This window comes from Saccharomyces cerevisiae, chromosome VIII (assembly GCF_000146045.2).
Source record: "Saccharomyces cerevisiae S288C chromosome VIII, complete sequence".
In the NCBI taxonomy this organism is placed as follows: domain Eukaryota; kingdom Fungi; phylum Ascomycota; class Saccharomycetes; order Saccharomycetales; family Saccharomycetaceae; genus Saccharomyces; species Saccharomyces cerevisiae.
Genome location: NC_001140.6, coordinates 504283 through 522112, shown reverse-complemented (window position 1 = coordinate 522112; position 17830 = coordinate 504283). Strand labels below are relative to the sequence as shown.

The 17830-nt window shown below is 38.7% G+C and overlaps 8 protein-coding genes across 8 annotated transcripts; 3 read left to right on the top strand and 5 right to left on the bottom strand.

Annotated features, from left to right (window-relative positions):
* Positions 1-375: 375 nt before the first annotated feature.
* On the top strand, positions 376-1401 carry YHR210C (aldose 1-epimerase superfamily protein; the record flags this gene model as incomplete). The annotated part of the gene is made up of 1 exon (NM_001179341.3): positions 376-1401. The coding sequence occupies one exon, from the start codon at positions 376-378 to the stop codon at positions 1399-1401; it is 1026 nt and encodes a 341-aa protein (NP_012080.3).
* Positions 1402-1800: 399 nt separating this feature from the next.
* Positions 1801-2676, bottom strand: CRG1 (S-adenosylmethionine-dependent methyltransferase; the record flags this gene model as incomplete). The annotated part of the gene is made up of 1 exon (NM_001179340.1): positions 1801-2676. The coding sequence occupies one exon, from the start codon at positions 2674-2676 to the stop codon at positions 1801-1803; it is 876 nt and encodes a 291-aa protein (NP_012079.1).
* Positions 2677-3399: 723 nt separating this feature from the next.
* BAT1 (branched-chain-amino-acid transaminase BAT1) lies at positions 3400-4581 on the bottom strand (the record flags this gene model as incomplete). Its single annotated transcript, NM_001179339.3, has 1 exon — positions 3400-4581. The coding sequence occupies one exon, from the start codon at positions 4579-4581 to the stop codon at positions 3400-3402; it is 1182 nt and encodes a 393-aa protein (NP_012078.3).
* A 1046-nt stretch (positions 4582-5627) lies between these two features.
* SET5 (S-adenosylmethionine-dependent methyltransferase) lies at positions 5628-7208 on the top strand (the record flags this gene model as incomplete). The annotated part of the gene is made up of 1 exon (NM_001179338.1): positions 5628-7208. One exon carries the CDS (start codon positions 5628-5630, stop codon positions 7206-7208), a length of 1581 nt encoding a protein of 526 aa, NP_012077.1.
* Positions 7209-7512: 304 nt separating this feature from the next.
* On the bottom strand, positions 7513-9381 carry SKN7 (kinase-regulated stress-responsive transcription factor SKN7; the record flags this gene model as incomplete). The annotated part of the gene is made up of 1 exon (NM_001179337.3): positions 7513-9381. The coding sequence occupies one exon, from the start codon at positions 9379-9381 to the stop codon at positions 7513-7515; it is 1869 nt and encodes a 622-aa protein (NP_012076.3).
* Positions 9382-10275: 894 nt separating this feature from the next.
* On the bottom strand, positions 10276-12750 carry SCH9 (serine/threonine protein kinase SCH9; the record flags this gene model as incomplete). Its single annotated transcript, NM_001179336.1, has 1 exon — positions 10276-12750. The coding sequence occupies one exon, from the start codon at positions 12748-12750 to the stop codon at positions 10276-10278; it is 2475 nt and encodes an 824-aa protein (NP_012075.1).
* Positions 12751-13403: 653 nt separating this feature from the next.
* Positions 13404-15794, bottom strand: MNL1 (alpha-1,2-mannosidase MNL1; the record flags this gene model as incomplete). Its single annotated transcript, NM_001179335.3, has 1 exon — positions 13404-15794. The coding sequence occupies one exon, from the start codon at positions 15792-15794 to the stop codon at positions 13404-13406; it is 2391 nt and encodes a 796-aa protein (NP_012074.3).
* Positions 15795-16582: 788 nt separating this feature from the next.
* RPS4B (40S ribosomal protein eS4 RPS4B) lies at positions 16583-17637 on the top strand (the record flags this gene model as incomplete). Its single annotated transcript, NM_001179334.1, has 2 exons — positions 16583-16596; positions 16866-17637. The coding sequence occupies 2 exons, from the start codon at positions 16583-16585 to the stop codon at positions 17635-17637; spliced, it is 786 nt and encodes a 261-aa protein (NP_012073.1).
* Between the last annotated feature and the right edge of the window lie 193 nt (positions 17638-17830).

Below are 17830 nucleotides of genomic sequence, written 5' to 3'. Positions count from 1 at the left end.
ACGGGATAAATGCAGGTGGAGGTGGGGGAGGGGTAAAGTTTCGTAAAGAGTGTCAGGTCGCATATCTTTGCACTGCGCAGAAATTCTCGCAGAAAATTACGCTACGGAGAAATTCTCGGGCACTAATATCGTACAAAAATTAGGTTTGTTACGTGATAATATGGCCTTGTACCTGTTAAGTTTTTCCGACAATTAGTTACTAGCTGAATATCTTAAAAAAAGGTAAAAGTAACTCCTCCATGGTTTGGTTATTCATGCGTAAACACCTTGGATGCTCTGAGATATAAAATCAGAATGTACTACGAAGTACTGGAACTCAATTGTACATTATGTTACTGCAATAAGTAAATTCACCTAAAAAGCCAAAAAGTGATAATGTCAAATAATAAGGCTGGCGGTGAATATGAAGTCATCACTATTGGTGATGCAAAAAAGCTTCAAGCAACAATTTCAGAGCTTGGCGCTACTTTGCTTGACTTGAAAGTGAACAACGAATCGATTGTTCTAGGATACCCTGATATTCATGGCTATATATCAGATGGCTACAACTACATTGGTGCTACTGTTGGCCGTTATGCAAATCGTATTTACAAGGGCATGTTCAGTATGGAAGATGGACCTCATCAGTTGACAGTGAACAATTGTGGAAACACCAACCACAGTAGCATCAGCTCCTTCCATCTCAAGAAGTATAAGGCATCCAAAGTCCAAAATCCTCTTGATGACCTTTACATTGTTGAATTTACGTTATTGGATGACCGCACACTGCCCAATGAATTTCCGGGAGATCTAGCTGTAAACTTAAAGTACACATTGAACGTTGCTGACATGACCTTGGACTTGGAATACGAGGCAAAACTGGTCAGCGGTGAGGCTACTCCCATCAACATGACGAATCACACGTACTTCAATTTAAACAAAACTATGGATAAAAAATCCATTAGCGGTACGGAGGTTAGGCTCTGCTCAGATAAATCATTGGAAGTAAGCGAAGGAGCACTAATTCCAACCGGTAAAATCGTTCAAAGAAAAATTGCTACTTTTGACTCCTCCAAACCTACCATTCTGCAGGATGATGGCCCGATTTATGACTACGCTTTCATTGTTGATGAAAATAAGAATTTGAAAACGACAGACTCAGTAAGTGTAAACAAGCTCGTCCCTGCCTTCAAGGCTTATCATCCGGCATCACGACTTTCATTGGAGGTTTCAACAACAGAACCAACTGTCCTATTTTACACAGGTGACAACTTGTGTGATGGATTTACGCCGAGATCTGGCTTTGCCGTTGAACAAGGCAGATATGTTGACGCAATCAACCGTGATGGATGGAGAGACTGCGTTCTTTTGAGACGTGGTGAGGTATATACTTCTAAGACTCGATATCGTTTTGCGGTGTAGGCACCAAATTTAGTTGTTTACTTTGCACTGTCGCATTATTTTTCTATAAATTGAGCTTTTTATAATGAGATATGATCCGGAAACAGCTTTCTGAAGTGCATATGTTATAGTTAATATTAAGAATTTTTTGAGACTTTATTATGTTACCATGATTGCATTATCTTTTAATGTTAACAGTAACAAGTTTACGTATCGCTTTAAAACATAATTACATTCAGAGGTCGGAATTTAGAGCCAATAAAATTTTTAGAGCATATGTTGACGGTTTTAAATTACTCCCAACTGCGCAACAACACCTTATTTTCTTTTTGCCATATTTTAATATTTATTAGCATTTGGGAAATATTTAAAAAAAGAAAAAAATCAGCTTTTTATATATTTCTTTTAATTTAGTAAACCTCATTCTCTTTTCCTACATAAGTAATAAAACGTTGACCACTCTATTTTTAAAGGTACATTCAAATCTTCACAATGACAGATTTCTTTGAGCTCGTTAATGAATATATCGGCAATATCCGGTTTCGAGGGATTATCTCTAGCCCAAGAAGTGTATATGCTCCAGCTTTTCACAAACTCTTTAAATTGATTGAGAGTAATAGCTGCTCTCCAGAGAAACTGACTGTTTTCAGCCGTTACTGTTGATGCATTTGGGTCCGAAGGACTGTAAATTGTGACTTCAATATCTCCAAATCGATCTGACAATAAAGAACGTAGCTTTTCACCACCGTAATTCAACAAAATTTCCCGTTGGTTGTCGTTCAGATATTTACCCATATAATCCTTGCTCCATCCATATTTGTAATATACATTCAAGGCTTCGGGAAAGTCCACAAATTCCGGCTGAATATAAAACCAGAATGCAAAAGTTCCATCACTTCGTAATATAGAGGAAACCTGCTGAAACAGCCTTTCTAAATTGCACCAATGGATGGCTTCTGCTGAAATAACCATATCTACACTTTCTGGTCGAATGCTGGATAAATCTTCACCAGGCGCATTAATAAATCTAATCTTTTTATCTAATCTACGTTCATTTGTTTCTTTCTCAGCAATCGAAAGCATAGCAGAAGAAGGATCAATCCCAATCACTTCCTTAAAATAGGGTTCAACGACAAAAGTTGCTTTTCCTGTGCCACATCCAATATCAACCAAACTTTTGCGTGTGCCTTTGTGAAATTTCATTATCTCATTGACTAAAGATAAAGGGTAAGAGGGACGTACGTTATTATAGTGAGCAGATTCAAAATTTTTGTTTAAATAACTAGTTTTAGGCATTCTGGATTCTTCCATTGACAGAAGACTGGCTTTGAAGATGTACTGAGTGTAAAAGGGTTAACTTGAATTTGCCCCTTTAGTTCGTGCCGTTTGTTTATGTTTATATACGTTCCCTTGGGGCCGCTAATTAGAATGCTAAATATAGATCGTGGAAAACTTTCACTACAAAGCTTCTCGTTGTTGTGTTGGCTGAACATATACTAATGAACTGTTTAAATCAGGATTATGGACCGGTGAGGGAACATAATCATCTCTTCATGCCTGAACCTGTATGCCACGATGATGGAAGGCATACCATTATTCATACTGTACTTGCACCTCTTCTGAACTACGCTAGAATTTATTCTTCAGAAAATACCAGGGATATCCTTATAGATTTTTTTTTTTTGGCATAATCAACTCTCTTGGGTATCTTGCCGCATTCATTTTACATGTAAAGTCCAGCGAGATACCTTGGCAACTAAATTACAAGCAGTCTCTATGAAATTCAATAATGTGCCAAGTTGTTAGGTCAACAATTTCAAAAAGCGTAAGAAGCCGCACAATGGCTTGCATAAGCTATAATAATAATAGTAATCCAATATTTCTTATAATAAATAAACTCAACAGGAATTGTAAAAAAGTATGTATCTATGTGAATAAAGTGAGAGAAAAACAGATCCTCTGAGAGGAATTCTCGTTTTTTTTTTTTGGGGGGGGAGGGGATGTTTACCTTCATTATCATTAGTTCAAGTCGGCAACAGTTTTTGACCAGTTACCATAATTGACTCTACCGTATTGGATATCAGCAATCCATTGAGCAACTTGCTTGGTCAATGCACCACATTGTTCACCAGGCAATAGTGGAACATGAATATCTTCGTTGTTCCAGCCAATTTCCTTGATAGGTGAAACGACAGCAGCAGTACCAGAACCGAAGGCTTCTAATAGTTCACCTTGTTTTGCTCTAGTGGCGACTTCAGTAATAGTGTAATAACGCTCGTTGATGTCCCATTCTTGAGGATCTAGTTTGTCACGAGCCAATGTTAAAACAGAGTCTCTGGTAACACCTTCTAAAATGGTACCATCTAATGGAGCGGTAACCAATTCCTTCTTGCCAGTGACTTTGTTGAGGAAAACGAAGAACACGTTCATAGTACCAACCTCAGTGATGTTCTTTTCTGGGCCGAACAACCATAGATTTTGTTGGTACCCTCTTTTGGCAGCTTGTAGTTGAGGTAAGATGCATGGGGCATAGTTAGCACCCAATTTTTTGTCGCCAACACCACCTGGCCAAGCTCTTGTAGCATAGTCTGTTGCTTCAAGACGTACGGCTTTGAAACCAGTCTTATAATAAGGACCGACTGGAGAAGTAATAACATAAAGAAGAGCCTCGGAGGGAGTGCCAACACCTAAACCCTTGGATGTACCAATCATTGTTGGTCTGATGTATAATGAGTAACCATTACCTTGAGGAACCAAGTGTTTATCTTGTTCGATCAATTTCCCGGTAAGTTTGATCAATTCTTCAGATTCGAAAGTTGGCAAACAAATTCTAGCGGCAGACTTGTTCATACGGGCCATGTTCTTATCCGGACGGAACATGGTGATAGTATTTTGAGGAGTTCTGTAGGCTTTCAAACCTTCAAATAATTCAAATGCATAATGGAATACACAAGCAGATGGGTCAAGAGAAAGATTACCGTAAGGCTTGATGTGTGGAGTGCCCCACCCTTCTTTGGCTGACCAAGGAATGGTCAACATATGATCGGTGAATGTCTGGCCGAACACTAATTCTTCATTTGGTCTTGGCTTGGATGGATTTGGGTTTCTAGTAATTTTTAGTTTGGATGCATCTAATGGGGCACCAGTAGCGAGTGTTCTGATGGAGAATTTCCCCAACTTCAAGGAATGTCTCTGCAACATGTTTTAGTATGCTAAGGTTCTAGCTGATTTTGCGTTTATAGGGTGATTTATTCTAACGAAAACATGTAGTTGTTACCACTAGCTCTCTTTATAGTGCCATTTTTTTCAGATGCTTTTTTTTTTTCAAAGCTTAAAGGCCGGTACCGGCAAACACAATAGAATTTTGAGTCATAAGAAGGCAATATGGATCGGATGGGCCATTAAACAAAAAGAGAGCCAATTCATCAGTAATAATAGCGACAGCCGGTATGAAATCTGCACAAAGTATCAACCGCCTGGCCTCTATCAGTAAGATCATTCAATCAACCGTACACGCGGTACTTATCCAGCGTTAACATTTACGCTTTACAGTTCAGCTAAAAAAGAACACATTATCTAGTTAATGCCTGGGAAGGCCCTGGCAAGATACACTTTATCTAAATTATCTACTGCTCGCAAGGCAATGCTATCAATTTGAGAAGTGCAGAAGGAAATGCCATCAAGCTTGTGGTGCGCATTTCACTTTTAAGGATAATAACAGAATTTAATGGCTTGATATGGACGGGCGGTTTGCGAGCCTTACTATTGATAGGAGTATTCGTCAAGTCCAGGGCGCCAATGTGACTTATCGCGCTGTGGGTGGGTAATTCTACCTCAGTTTGCTTCTCGAGGAGTTTGTAGCATAAATCTCGTTAGAATAGTCAAACATACGGTATCTTTCTTTCTCTTGAAAAATTAGTACAGTCTACAAGTTTTCCTCATTGGCTTTCAGACGAGCATTTGATTGTCAAGTACTTTCCGGACCACCTGCGATAGTTTCCCTTGTCTACTTGAGCAGATATGCTCTTACTGACTAGCAAGAATGATAACAAATTTTATCAGTAAACCCTTTCCTTGCCGTAATTTTTTTTATTTTAGCTTCGTAATTTTTTTTTTCGTATTATTTTTCTTTTTCTTTTTCTTTCTTGATATCATAATCATGGGGAACTTCTCCATATAACAATAGAAGCTAAATAGGTAAATAACCAAGCGTGCACTGATACAAAATAACGAAAAGTGGCACAAAAATGACATTGACTATCAAAATAGGAACCTTAAACGATAGCGATCAATCTGCAGTGCATAATGGTACAGAAAATGGCTCTGATTTTCGAAAGATAACTCCCACAGAGGAAGAGATCTGTGATGACGTAGTTTTGTTATGGAAGGAAGAGCCCGGAACTGAAGACGCTACGATTCAGCATCTTTATGACAGGATTACGGAAAGAAATCAATCGTGGAAATTGAGTGCTTCTCGTTTTCGAAAAATTCTAAATGAGCACCATCTTTATGACACAGATCTAGAGACCGTTTCTCTATATAAAGATAAAATACATTTTCCAAAAGCCCTAGATTCTGATGCTAAGGTCGAAGTGAAATTTATTGATGACGAACATGGAAGGGGCCTTTTCGCTAAAAGAGATTTTTCCAAGGGCCAAATCATCCTGAAAGAAAATAAACCTATCGTATATATTCCACCACTGGACAAGCTTTTTTTAATATCTAATGGAAAGGCATGTGCTCGATGTGGTAAGGCGCTATATGATTTGACCCAGCACAAAATTATGGTCCATTATTTGGATTGTGAAGTTTGCAAAGCTATTTGGTGCAGTGAAAAATGTAAAAAAGCACATGCGTCGTTACATGAGCTTTTATACCACTCATGGAGATCGAATAGAATAGACATTCTTCATGCTGGTAATTGGAAAAGATTTGTTAACTACTGTGAGAAATATTGTTTTACCGCTGCCTTTTCAGTTGGTCTTATATATGGATCCATGCTTTTGGATACTACAGGAGAGGTCAAAGAGCAATGGCAAAAATTGGCAAGCATCTCACAAAGGGAAAGAATTAAATTAAGAGACGCCAGCGGTATCGGCAGTACGTTTAGTTTACTGAATGGTACAACTGTACATACTGAAGAGGAATCTGATAATGGTACCAAAAAGGGCGTTGAGAAGAATATTGATGACGAGACTGTTTGGGAGAAGTGCTACGAATTATTTTGCGGTGCATTTCCAAAAGCTTCTGAAGAAATAGATTTCGAGAAATTTTTGACCATGATCGGGACGTTCAATATCAATCAATATAACGGCCAGGTATATCATTGGATCTCCTTCATAAACCATGATTGTGAACCAAACGCCTATATTGAGCAAGTAGAAGAACATGAGGAACTGAGGTTGCATGCAAGGAAACCAATAAAGAAGGGGGAACAAATACGTATTACGTACGTCAATCCCTTACATGGGGTGAGGTTGAGGCGTAGGGAATTAAGAGTTAACTGGGGCTTCTTATGCCAGTGTGACCGCTGTCAAAATGAACTATCTACATTTGAAAGAGTTCCAAATCTAGAGAAAAAGAATGCGGATGCTAATTTAGGAGTAGAAAAAATAGATTCCAATGATAGTAGTGAAGATGGCTCTAAGAAATCAACTGGTAATCGTAAATCTTCCATGAGAGAGGCCCAGCCAGATTTAAAAGAAATACTGAAGAATGGAAAAGAATTTGAATTAGACATACCAGAAACTGTTGATACACAAGGGAATGTAAGAAAAACCTCAGTCAGATTCGATTCAAACGTTTCGGTCGCAGTGGATGAAAGATAAGAGATAAACGCATACTAAATTACTGTGTCTGTTATTGTTTTTGGCTATATATATATATATATATATATATATATAGTAAATATAAGAAAAACAAAGAAAAAAGAAATGAGAGTGAATTTGAGAGCGGCAGAAAGAAATAAAATTCAAACATTTTGATGTAGATAACTGGAAATAACTGAAGGGGATAAAATATTGAACGAAAAGAAAATGATAATCCTCCAAGATCACATAATAAATATAAAGAAACTCCTCAGGAATACAGAATGTCCTCTGCTAACTTAGACGCAAGGCTATTTGTAAAATTTTATGATAGCTGGTTTTCTTGAAGTGTAGATTGTGGTAATTGCGGAGTGGAACCCATTGAGGAATGTGGTACAGTGTTGATTTCATGTTCCAAATTCGGTATGGCTACGTCTGACCTAGCATTAGCAATGGCGTTGTGATGCTGCTGCTGCTGCTGAGCATGGAAAATTTGATGCTGCTGTTCTTGTTGACCTTGTTGAACATGCTGTGCAGAAGATATAGAGGCACCTGGGGTAACAGGGGTAGTAGTTGACGGATTATCTTGTGGTAACATGGCTAACGACTGTTCATTAATCGTATTAGGATTCGAATTAGCAGTATTGGTGTTGGAATGAGTTTGTGGCGAAGAGTTGCGAGGTGGTAATTGCTGTTCGCATAAAGGAATACGGTCCTTTAGATAACGTATTAAAATTGAGTGTAAATCATCCCTCGTGAATGGTTTGGCCAAGATATCATTCATTCCATGTTGTAAGTATGTGATCAAGTCTTGATTCATAATGTTACCTGTCATGGCAATGATGGGAGTCTCATTATCAAAACTTCTGACAATGGATGTCGCTGTGGCACCATCTAGGTTTGGCATAACAATGTCCATTAAAACCAAATCATACCTATACTTCTCTAGTGTTGAGATAGCTGAAAGACCGTCGCTGACAACTTGGACAGTACAGCCATATTTCCGTAAAAATTTTGAACACAACTGTATAGACACTGCGTCATCTTCCACCAACAGTACATGGAAACCTTTTCGTAGCGTGACTGTGTTATTTTGAGCATTTGGTGTTAGGCTATTCTGATCGGGTAAATTAGGTAGTTGTAAGGAAACTGTAGATGTTGCCGGAGAAGCATTGTTGGTGTTGTTGTTGCTTTGGATAGCTGTTGTTGTTGCTGGGTTGGTATTACCAGTTGGGTTACGGTTTCCATTGTCGCCAAATATTGGCACTTCAATACCATTATTTGCCAAAGTGGAACACAGAGTGTTGAAGTTGTTGAGTAAATTTTCATTTATGGTCTTGAATGTTATCAAACTTTCGATAACCGTATTGTATTTCGAGTTCAACTTTTGTAGTTCTACTTTAGTAGCATAACTCTCCATTTTGGACATATCCAACTCCTTTTGTAGTTTGTCTACTCGCCTTCTTAGATTTCCAAATGCATCTTTACTTACGGTATTGCTTAACAACAGCTCTGTGGTGGATTCATTCAAAAGAGACCCAGAAGGATTGTTGGGGTTAGTGCCTTCACTATTGAAATGCAAAAGAGCCTTTTGAGATTCATCCAAAAGCACTTTCCTTTGCGCCGGAATTTTCCTTTTGATGTTATCGAGACCTTTTCCGTAATGGACTCTAAATTCTGGATGCTGAAACTCCCAACTTTGTTCGCCATATTTACATCTCTGTCTTTCCTCGGGACTTCTCTTAACCTTGTGAAAGTCATACTTGTTTAGTTGCCTTACAAAAGATGCAAAATTTGAATGTTTGAAGTGATTAGGCAATATATGCGTAGTGAACTTTCCTGTGTCCAAAACGACGAAACTTTTGCCGTTCTCAGTCCAAGTTACAATGTCAGGATATTCATTGTTTTCCAGTATCCTGAACAGTTTTCTTACGAACTCATTTGCTGGAGCCTTTGCTCCCGCATTAGCACTGCTGATATTTGTGTTTCCAGCTGGTTGTTGAACGTTATTAGTCTTGTTGTTAATGTGCAGCATGTCAGAAGAGTTGTTTGGCTGCATCGTGTTCATCAGTCGAGGCCCGCTCTGCAACAAGTCCATTCCTAAAAGGTCTGCAGTCGAACTGTTCTCGGTGGTGTTATTATTGCTATCGCCGGTGGTTTTATTGACGTTGCTATTTATGGTGGAAAAGCTCATAGTGGATATCAAAAGTAAGCAACGAAAAAATAGGAATAAGAATAATGGAAACAAAGAGAGGATAAAAAAACTTCTATAACAGTCCTTTAATAATACAGCAATTTCGTTGCTTTTTTGTTGGTCTTGGAAAAAACAGAATGTCCTCTAATGAGCGAGTTAAATATATGACCCAAACAAAAGCAGCAAGCCTAGGTAAGATGTTGGAAGATAGTAAGGTGACCAGGGATATCTGTGTAATGTTAGTAAAACTTTGACAAATGTTTCAGATCCTGGAAGCACTTTCAATCTTGTCACATTCGATGGGATGACAGTTAAGCTCAGTAAAGCTGACCACATTTTGCTCATAGTTAAAGAAAGAAAAAATTCAGAATTTCGGAAAATCCATGTACGCGCATCGATGAGCCCTGCCCTCACTTATGGCATCCCTATTATAGCAAAACCCTGCTTATACTTGTGTTAGCCCTACTTTTAATCGACTTTAAACCTATGCATTTAAGAAAAACTTTTTTTTTTTTTTTTTCGGATGATATAACCGACCTATAATTTCCGAACCGACTTTGGGAAATCACAGCGAAGCGTTTACTTAAGCCCTGATTATATATAGATGAGGGGTAAATATGTCAAAGTACAATGGAATGGTGAGGTATAAGCAGTGATTATGAGACGTGATAAACTAGAAATTTGCAGGAACAATTATTCATTTTTTGGAGTTTAAATAAAACGAAAATACATACATACTTTACATATATAAATAGAAGAAATGTTTCGATAAAGTGGGAAAAACGATTAGAAGATACAAATTAATAATAGAAGTAGAAATAAAAGATAGAAAAATTAGAAAAAAATAAAAAGAAAAGGAAAAGAAGAGGAAGGGCAAGAGGAGCGATTGAGAAATCATATTTCGAATCTTCCACTGACAAATTCGTCATCCATGTGTTGGTCGCCGTCGAAGTCCATCTGCGAATGGCTGTTGTTCATATTTTTCTCTTGGTTGAATCCATCATTGATGTCCTCGTCCCCGTCATCATCGATGACATCTTCGTCTGGAGGTAAGTTTGGATTTCCCGGGATAAAGGAACCAGGTTCCATAAAGTACGAGTTTTGTAGGAATTTTCTGTTGTTATTAACGTGTTCATCGATGGCGGACTCATCAACAAAGGTGAAACCAGCAAACTTTGCTTGCATGGCTGGAGATAGCGGGGTAGCAGTCATCATCGGCTGGTGCTTGTTCATGTATGAAGTTGAAGCTGTTGTGAACTCTGGGTCAAAATTCGAGGTATCCGTCTCCGAGACTAGGTGAGGTTTGAAAGGTGGTGGAATTTTTTTCTGCTTCAAGGCCTCCCAGTCGATATCTGCGAAAAATGGATGAGCTCGTAGTTCTCTTCCATCATCAATGGCACCGAGTCTATGTTTGGGGTTTCTGTTTAGTAAACCCTTTACAAAAGACCTCCCCTCTTGTGACAGTACGTCTCTGGGGAATTTGACTTTACCAAAGGCAATTTTTTGGTACATTTTTTGATTATTTTCCGCAAAGAAAGGGGACCAACCACAACACATTTCAAATATCAAAACACCTAGAGACCAGAAATCGACCATTTTGGTGTAGCCGGTTTCGTCCAGTAACAATTCTGGTGCCAGGTATTCCGTGGTGCCGCAAAATGTGTTTGTTCTATCCTTCAAGTCAGCTTTAGAAAGACCAAAATCGCAAAGAGCGATGTTACCGTTGGCATCGAGTAGAATGTTTTCAGGCTTTAGGTCCCTGTAAACGATATCGTTATCGTGTAAATGTTCTAACGCTAGGACTAACTCAGCGATATAGAATTTCGCTCTGTCTTCCGAAAAACGGCCCTCCTTTTGTAAATGCCAGAATAATTCTCCACCACTCATATAATCAGTGACCAAATACAGATCTGTTGGTGTTTGAAAGGAAAACTTCAATCCGACAATGAATGGGGACGATTTGGACGCTGTCGTGACTAGGATATTTCTTTCGCCAATTGTGTGGGCGATCTCATTTTTCTTGACAATAACTTTCTTGGAGAGAACTTTCATTGCATAAATTCTTTGAGTGTCTTTCTTCTTAACTTGGTAGACTTGGCCAAAAGTACCCTTACCCAATAATCGAAGAACTTCAAAATCTTGTGGGCCATAATGTCTTTTCTTTGTCTGTTTGTAAGTCCATTTGATTAAAATATCACCGGACACAACTTCATCAATAACGCGAGGTTTCAAACTGTGCCATTGGTGTTGGGAAGCATGTGCTAAATTATGAATCATTGGATACAGTCTAACTTGGCCTAAGAACATATGGTCGTGGGCAGCATCATAAACAGAAATATCTAATTCCGAGTGAGATCCCAAAACATCAAACGTTGTCTTGTGATGCCATATTGGATGTGAACTATCATTCTTTGGACCATTTGAAGAACCCGACGAAGAATTAGAAGAACGTTTGCTCGGATCGGTTACTGAAGAGCAAGAGTTTAGCTGATCTAATTGGGAAGATGATCTGTGTGTATAAAGGGGTTTTTTCTTCAAGTGCTCTTTTATCGATGGTAACTGAGAACCGTTCCAACCACTGTTATTATTATGATGCTGGCTAGCAGCGTCAGGGTTGGTATTTTCGTTGTTGTTGTTAATATGCTGGTTTTGATTATGCTGATTATTGTTGTTGTTATTGTTGTTATTATTAATGGCGCCTAGTGACTCAGGACCATTAGAAATGAACTCTGAACTCTCAAAAGTACAAACAACATAAGGCTGTGAATCCTTTGATCTAGTGACTAGGTCACGTGCTTCTATTATTGTAACTTCTAGTTTACCCCTAGGAATATCGGTATCTGGACCATAAGCAGCTGCTGCTGCTTCTCGTTGATTTATTGATAGCGAAGAAGTGGAAGAGAGTAAGCATTTGGTGGTAGAACTGGAAGAAAAGTTGTCATCTTCAGAATTTTGCAAAGAATTGCCACCGGTATCGCCATGTACATTTCCAGCATTAGTTTCTTCCTGTGACGTGGTAATAATCGTAGGGGTGTTGCTGTTGTTATTATTAACTGATGATATTCCATTATTCATTGACTTCATTTGAAAAAGGGCATTTTCTGATGTTATTCCTGTTGTGCCCATTGCATATAAGTCCTGACTAATAGCGGTGGTCGGCGTTGCAGTTTGTAAAGTAAAATTCGTAAAAAGGGCACCATTATTTGATGAAGCGCAGGGCCCACTGGACACCAGTTTACATGGGTATCCGTTGTCGTTGCCAGCGGTGCTGCTATTATTGTTTCCATTGTTCTGTCCATTTGGATGTTGGTGTTGAGAGCTAAATCCAGTATCCTGATTCGACGATTTTGATGTAAAAAAATTCATCATATTGTATATTCGTATCTTTATTTCTTGCTTATACGAGTATAATTCTCAGACTTATTCTTCTTATAAACAGTTGCCAAAAGAGTAAATTTTTGACTGTACCTTATTAAATAGATGCCCTTAGGTGATTATGTGAGAGTGGGTAAAATTTTCGATAAAAAGCGAAGAGGGGCAAATTAGGAAAAAGGACCACGAAAAGGGTATATAAAGTAGAAGAGAGCTGGAAAAAGAATAAGCAGGCGGGAACTGGCGCAAAGTTGTTTGTAACTATTTTCAGTGCTGTTGCAAAGAACCTTGAAGGAAAGAAAAGAATAAAACAAAAAAGAGAATATAAGCGACCAGCGAAATGGATGAGCTGAGCACAACAATCTATGTTATATTGGACCCGTAATGTGAATAAGTAAGCCTTTAAGGATCGGAATATGCAGAAAGAACCGTTATCGTAAATGACCGATCCACCCTTTAAGCAACAAACGAAACCGATGAGAAACAGATAACAAACAAATAAGCTTTTGATTAAGTTTACACTTTGAGAACATTTTTTTTTTTTTTTTTTTTTTTTTTTGGCCGGTTTTACCGAGGGTAACGAAATCGTTCATCATTTATTACTGGTGCCATTATGTAAAAGCTGTAGAGGTCTATCTAAAAGAGTGATTTCATACAATAAATAAGTTGATGATGGGCGTGCATTCTAACATGAGTTGGGAATGGTCATTAATCCCGATGCCATCCATTTTGAATTCGTCTTCCTCTCTTGTGCCATTGGAAGTGAGCACAGGACTATGTTTCTTGATTTGTACACTTCCATGGCGAGGCAATATGCGTCCGTTGATGGCTACTACTCTGTAAAGATAAGTGGGAGAATACAAGCTTGCCACTGCATCGCATGCATTCGAGAAAATATCCTTGCGGGAGACGTCTTGGAATGTCGATGCAGTGATTAAGTCTCCATAGTAATCAATTTGGTAGATTTGCAATTTTTCGATCTTCAACCTTGACCTACCTCCAAAGGTTTCAAATGTAATAGTTTTGTTTTCTAACATTAATGGATTCAACTGATGATATCCAGGAAGGTCGAATAGTAGTTCGAAAATTTCGGTGGTGGGTGGGATCAGGCACGTGCTAAATTGCGGATTGGACCACCTGTTATAAAATCCAGGTTCTAGTTCAATTGCATTATAGTTATGCATGTGTGAAGGTTTAATTAGCGTGGCAGCGAACCGGGAGTCAATCTCGAATAATCTGTCAAAATTGCTCAACATTGGAGAATACCAAAATTCGTCACCAATTACATGATGAGGCTTTATAGAGCATGTACCGGGAAGTTCAGTATCAATGGTATAGTCTATAATTGGATCAGTAGCCTCTTCGTCTGGTGGACCTTTATGAAAGATCGATTTGGCGAACCCCACAATTCTTTGGCTCAATGTGTTCTCTCCAGCTTGTTCCCTGTCCTTTTTCTGGCAAATTTCCAAGTGCGACGAGTAGACAGAGTTGTTAAATTTAGCGTTACGTTTATAGTTGGACCTCACTTCTTGGGGCAACCACATTGGATGGGCTTCTGTACTGAAAATTACGTCACTAGCGCTGTTATGTAATTCGTTCTCTTCATCAAATAATAAATACAGGTATTTCAAAGTTTCACTCAACACAAATGTTTCCATTCTATCTTGCAGTTCGCCCGTGATTACATTTTGGAAACCTGCAAATCCGCAGTTAGACTTAAATCGTTGCTTGAGGTCTTTTAGCAGATGTACCCCAATATTTAAGTAAAACGGGTCTTTTGTAGCTCTATATAAGAAATAGGTTGACTCAAAAAATTCCGGTCTTAATGGGTACCATTCTAAGGGGAGGATATTATCCAAAGCAACAGCTCCCGATCGCTCTAATGGAGATAGTGGGGGAAACTCCGGAGGACTAAAGTTCCACCTTTCAGGAATACCGCCAAAGGTGTTCCACATTTTTAAAAACATTAAATGGTTCGCTATGGCATCATCCAAATCACCAGCAAGCACCTGTAAACCGGAGAAAAAAGCACTCAAAGAATCAATCCAGGGAACAAACAAATGCCCTGTGTCAGCCATTACATTAGCAAAAAACCAATCGTTTTTACAGTTAGTCTTTAATGCCTCGTATGCTACGTTCCAAACTTCCATTAATTCTGAATCATCAAATAAAATAGCACCTTTCAAAGCGTATTCGAAAAGGGAGTCGATGGAGGCGCCGATTCCAGTCATGGGCGTATATGGTGTTAGTTTTTCGGGGTGAAAGGACATGGGTAGCAAATCCAAACCAGTTCTAAGAGACCATGTTTTATCAAATGCGTATCTGGTAACTTTCTCATACTTGGGATCGCCTGTCAAGTAAGATAAAATAGTGAATTCGAACATGGGAGACGCCATAGCGGCCACATTATTCTCTGTCTCCAAAAATTCTGGAAATTCAGAGACATCCCATTTTCGTTTGATGTTTCTCCGTGGCATAGGTAATCCGGTAGACGTTAAATATGCAGGTAAGAGCCTATCTGCCATATTCTGGGCGAGACGTAACAGTGAGCCATCATAATCGTCCCCTAAATACACTGCCTTTGTGGGATCCGTAGCATAAAGATGTGATGATAGTAGTGATCCGATAACACGTATAGTAATTTCAAAAACTTGTATTGTGGAATCAATATCGAAATTGCCATCAGGAAATGTCCTTTCAACAAGTCGAACAGCTTTCAAAAACTGCGGCCGGTCTTCCAGTATAGCAATAGTGGTTAAAGAATCTATTAAAGTGATTGTAAAATTGCCCAATATATCGTTGGTGCCTTGATCAGTAGGATCTTCAAAGTTTCTCTTCTTAGGAACGCATGAAATGGGTTTTACCTCATCATATGGATACCCATGCTCTAAATAATTGTCGAAGCCGAAATAAAACAGCTCCTTCACTTCCTGCTTGTAAGCCTTAAGTTCTTTAGAAGTGAATGAGTACGCATCGTCTTCGCATGCTACATGATCGAGATGAAGCAACAATGCTAGAAGCACCCATAAGCAGCAAACCATTCTATTTCCCTGAATGTAACCAATCCATGGAAATATGAAATTATCATGGTTACTCTTGACCCATTAATACATATTCAAAAACGCGTCCTTCTTTATTGCTTATTATTAATAGTCGCTGAAACACGCCAGAAATAAATCGTTACCCGTCGTTAAAGCACAACGGAAACCTATCAGTCTATACCAAATGTACTAATAGTGTAACCATGGTGAGATAGAGTCGCCAGTGAAACTAACATTGAGCAGTGCTTGCTTTTCAGCCTGTTTTATGGTTATTCTCTTTAAACAATTATTTTCGAGACAATTATGCATCCATACATTTCACCCAGACATTTTGTGTGCGCGTTATTGCGCTTTTTGCAGGGCGCATCTCCTTTTTTTCTATTTTTTCAGGCTAGTCAGTGTCACACAGCGTTTTTCCGTCAAGGAGATTATCCTACCGCGTAATTTTCTATTGTTCCTGGGCTGGTCTTTCTAGCATTCCTCGCTGGCGCTTCACTAATCCAGCGTAGAATCCAGCTTCGCTCTTGCTTCGTCACCTGCCCCGAATGGTGAGGAAAGTTCCTCTTGGTCTTGGGATTTGCCAAACTAAGTGGTTGTGTGGAGGATCCATGTGGTTTCGTTAGCGCAATGGCATCGTATCTTCCTTCTCTAGGATTTGGAGCTGCTTCAAGTCGCTTTGTTTTATTATCGGTAGAGTTAATAGTAGTGATATTGTAAGATTTAGAATAGTTTCTTTTTCATATAACGTCGACTAAGTATAACAATAGATACACCACTATTGAGGAAAGATGGCTAGAGGACCGTATGTTGATTTCCACCTAAAAAAATGAAGAGTTGGCAAAACAAGATAATAGTTTTCTTTGAAGATGGGTACCCTCTCATGATTGGTACAAGTGATTTGCACCAAAGTGACGATGCGGACTAAAGAAAGAATATAAGAGTTGTGTTTATCTATCTGGAAGATAGAATTCTGATGAGAAACTTTATCCTTGTTAAGTAACAGATAAGCATTGCGGGATATTTTTACTAACAAGAGTACGTTTAATAATGTTAATACGATTTTTCATATAGAAAGAAGCATCTAAAGAGATTAGCAGCTCCACACCATTGGTTATTGGACAAGTTGTCCGGTTGTTACGCCCCAAGACCATCTGCTGGTCCACACAAATTGCGTGAATCCTTGCCATTGATTGTCTTTCTAAGAAACAGATTAAAGTATGCTTTGAACGGCCGTGAAGTCAAGGCTATCTTGATGCAACGTCACGTCAAAGTTGACGGTAAGGTTAGAACTGACACCACCTACCCAGCTGGTTTCATGGACGTCATCACTCTAGATGCCACCAATGAAAACTTCAGATTGGTCTACGATGTCAAGGGTAGATTCGCTGTCCACCGTATCACCGATGAAGAAGCCTCTTACAAATTGGGTAAGGTCAAGAAGGTCCAATTAGGTAAGAAGGGTGTTCCATACGTTGTTACCCACGATGGTAGAACTATCAGATACCCAGACCCAAACATCAAGGTCAATGACACTGTTAAGATTGATTTGGCCTCTGGTAAGATTACTGATTTCATCAAGTTCGATGCCGGTAAGTTGGTTTACGTTACTGGTGGTCGTAACTTGGGTCGTATCGGTACTATCGTTCACAAGGAAAGACACGATGGTGGTTTCGATTTGGTTCACATCAAGGACTCCTTGGACAACACTTTCGTCACTAGATTGAACAATGTCTTCGTCATTGGTGAACAAGGTAAGCCTTACATTTCTTTGCCAAAGGGTAAGGGTATCAAGTTGTCTATTGCTGAAGAACGTGACAGAAGAAGAGCTCAACAAGGTTTGTAAACATTTTAAATATTGTTATCTGCCCTCTCTTCGTCTTTTGTTTAATATAAATAAATTCTAAATCAACTATATATATGTATGTATACATATACATATACATATATCAATTATAAAAAAAGTGACAAGCATTATACATACAATTTTTCTTTTTTTTTCATGAAATGTGTAACCAGTGTGCCTCATTAGAGACAGG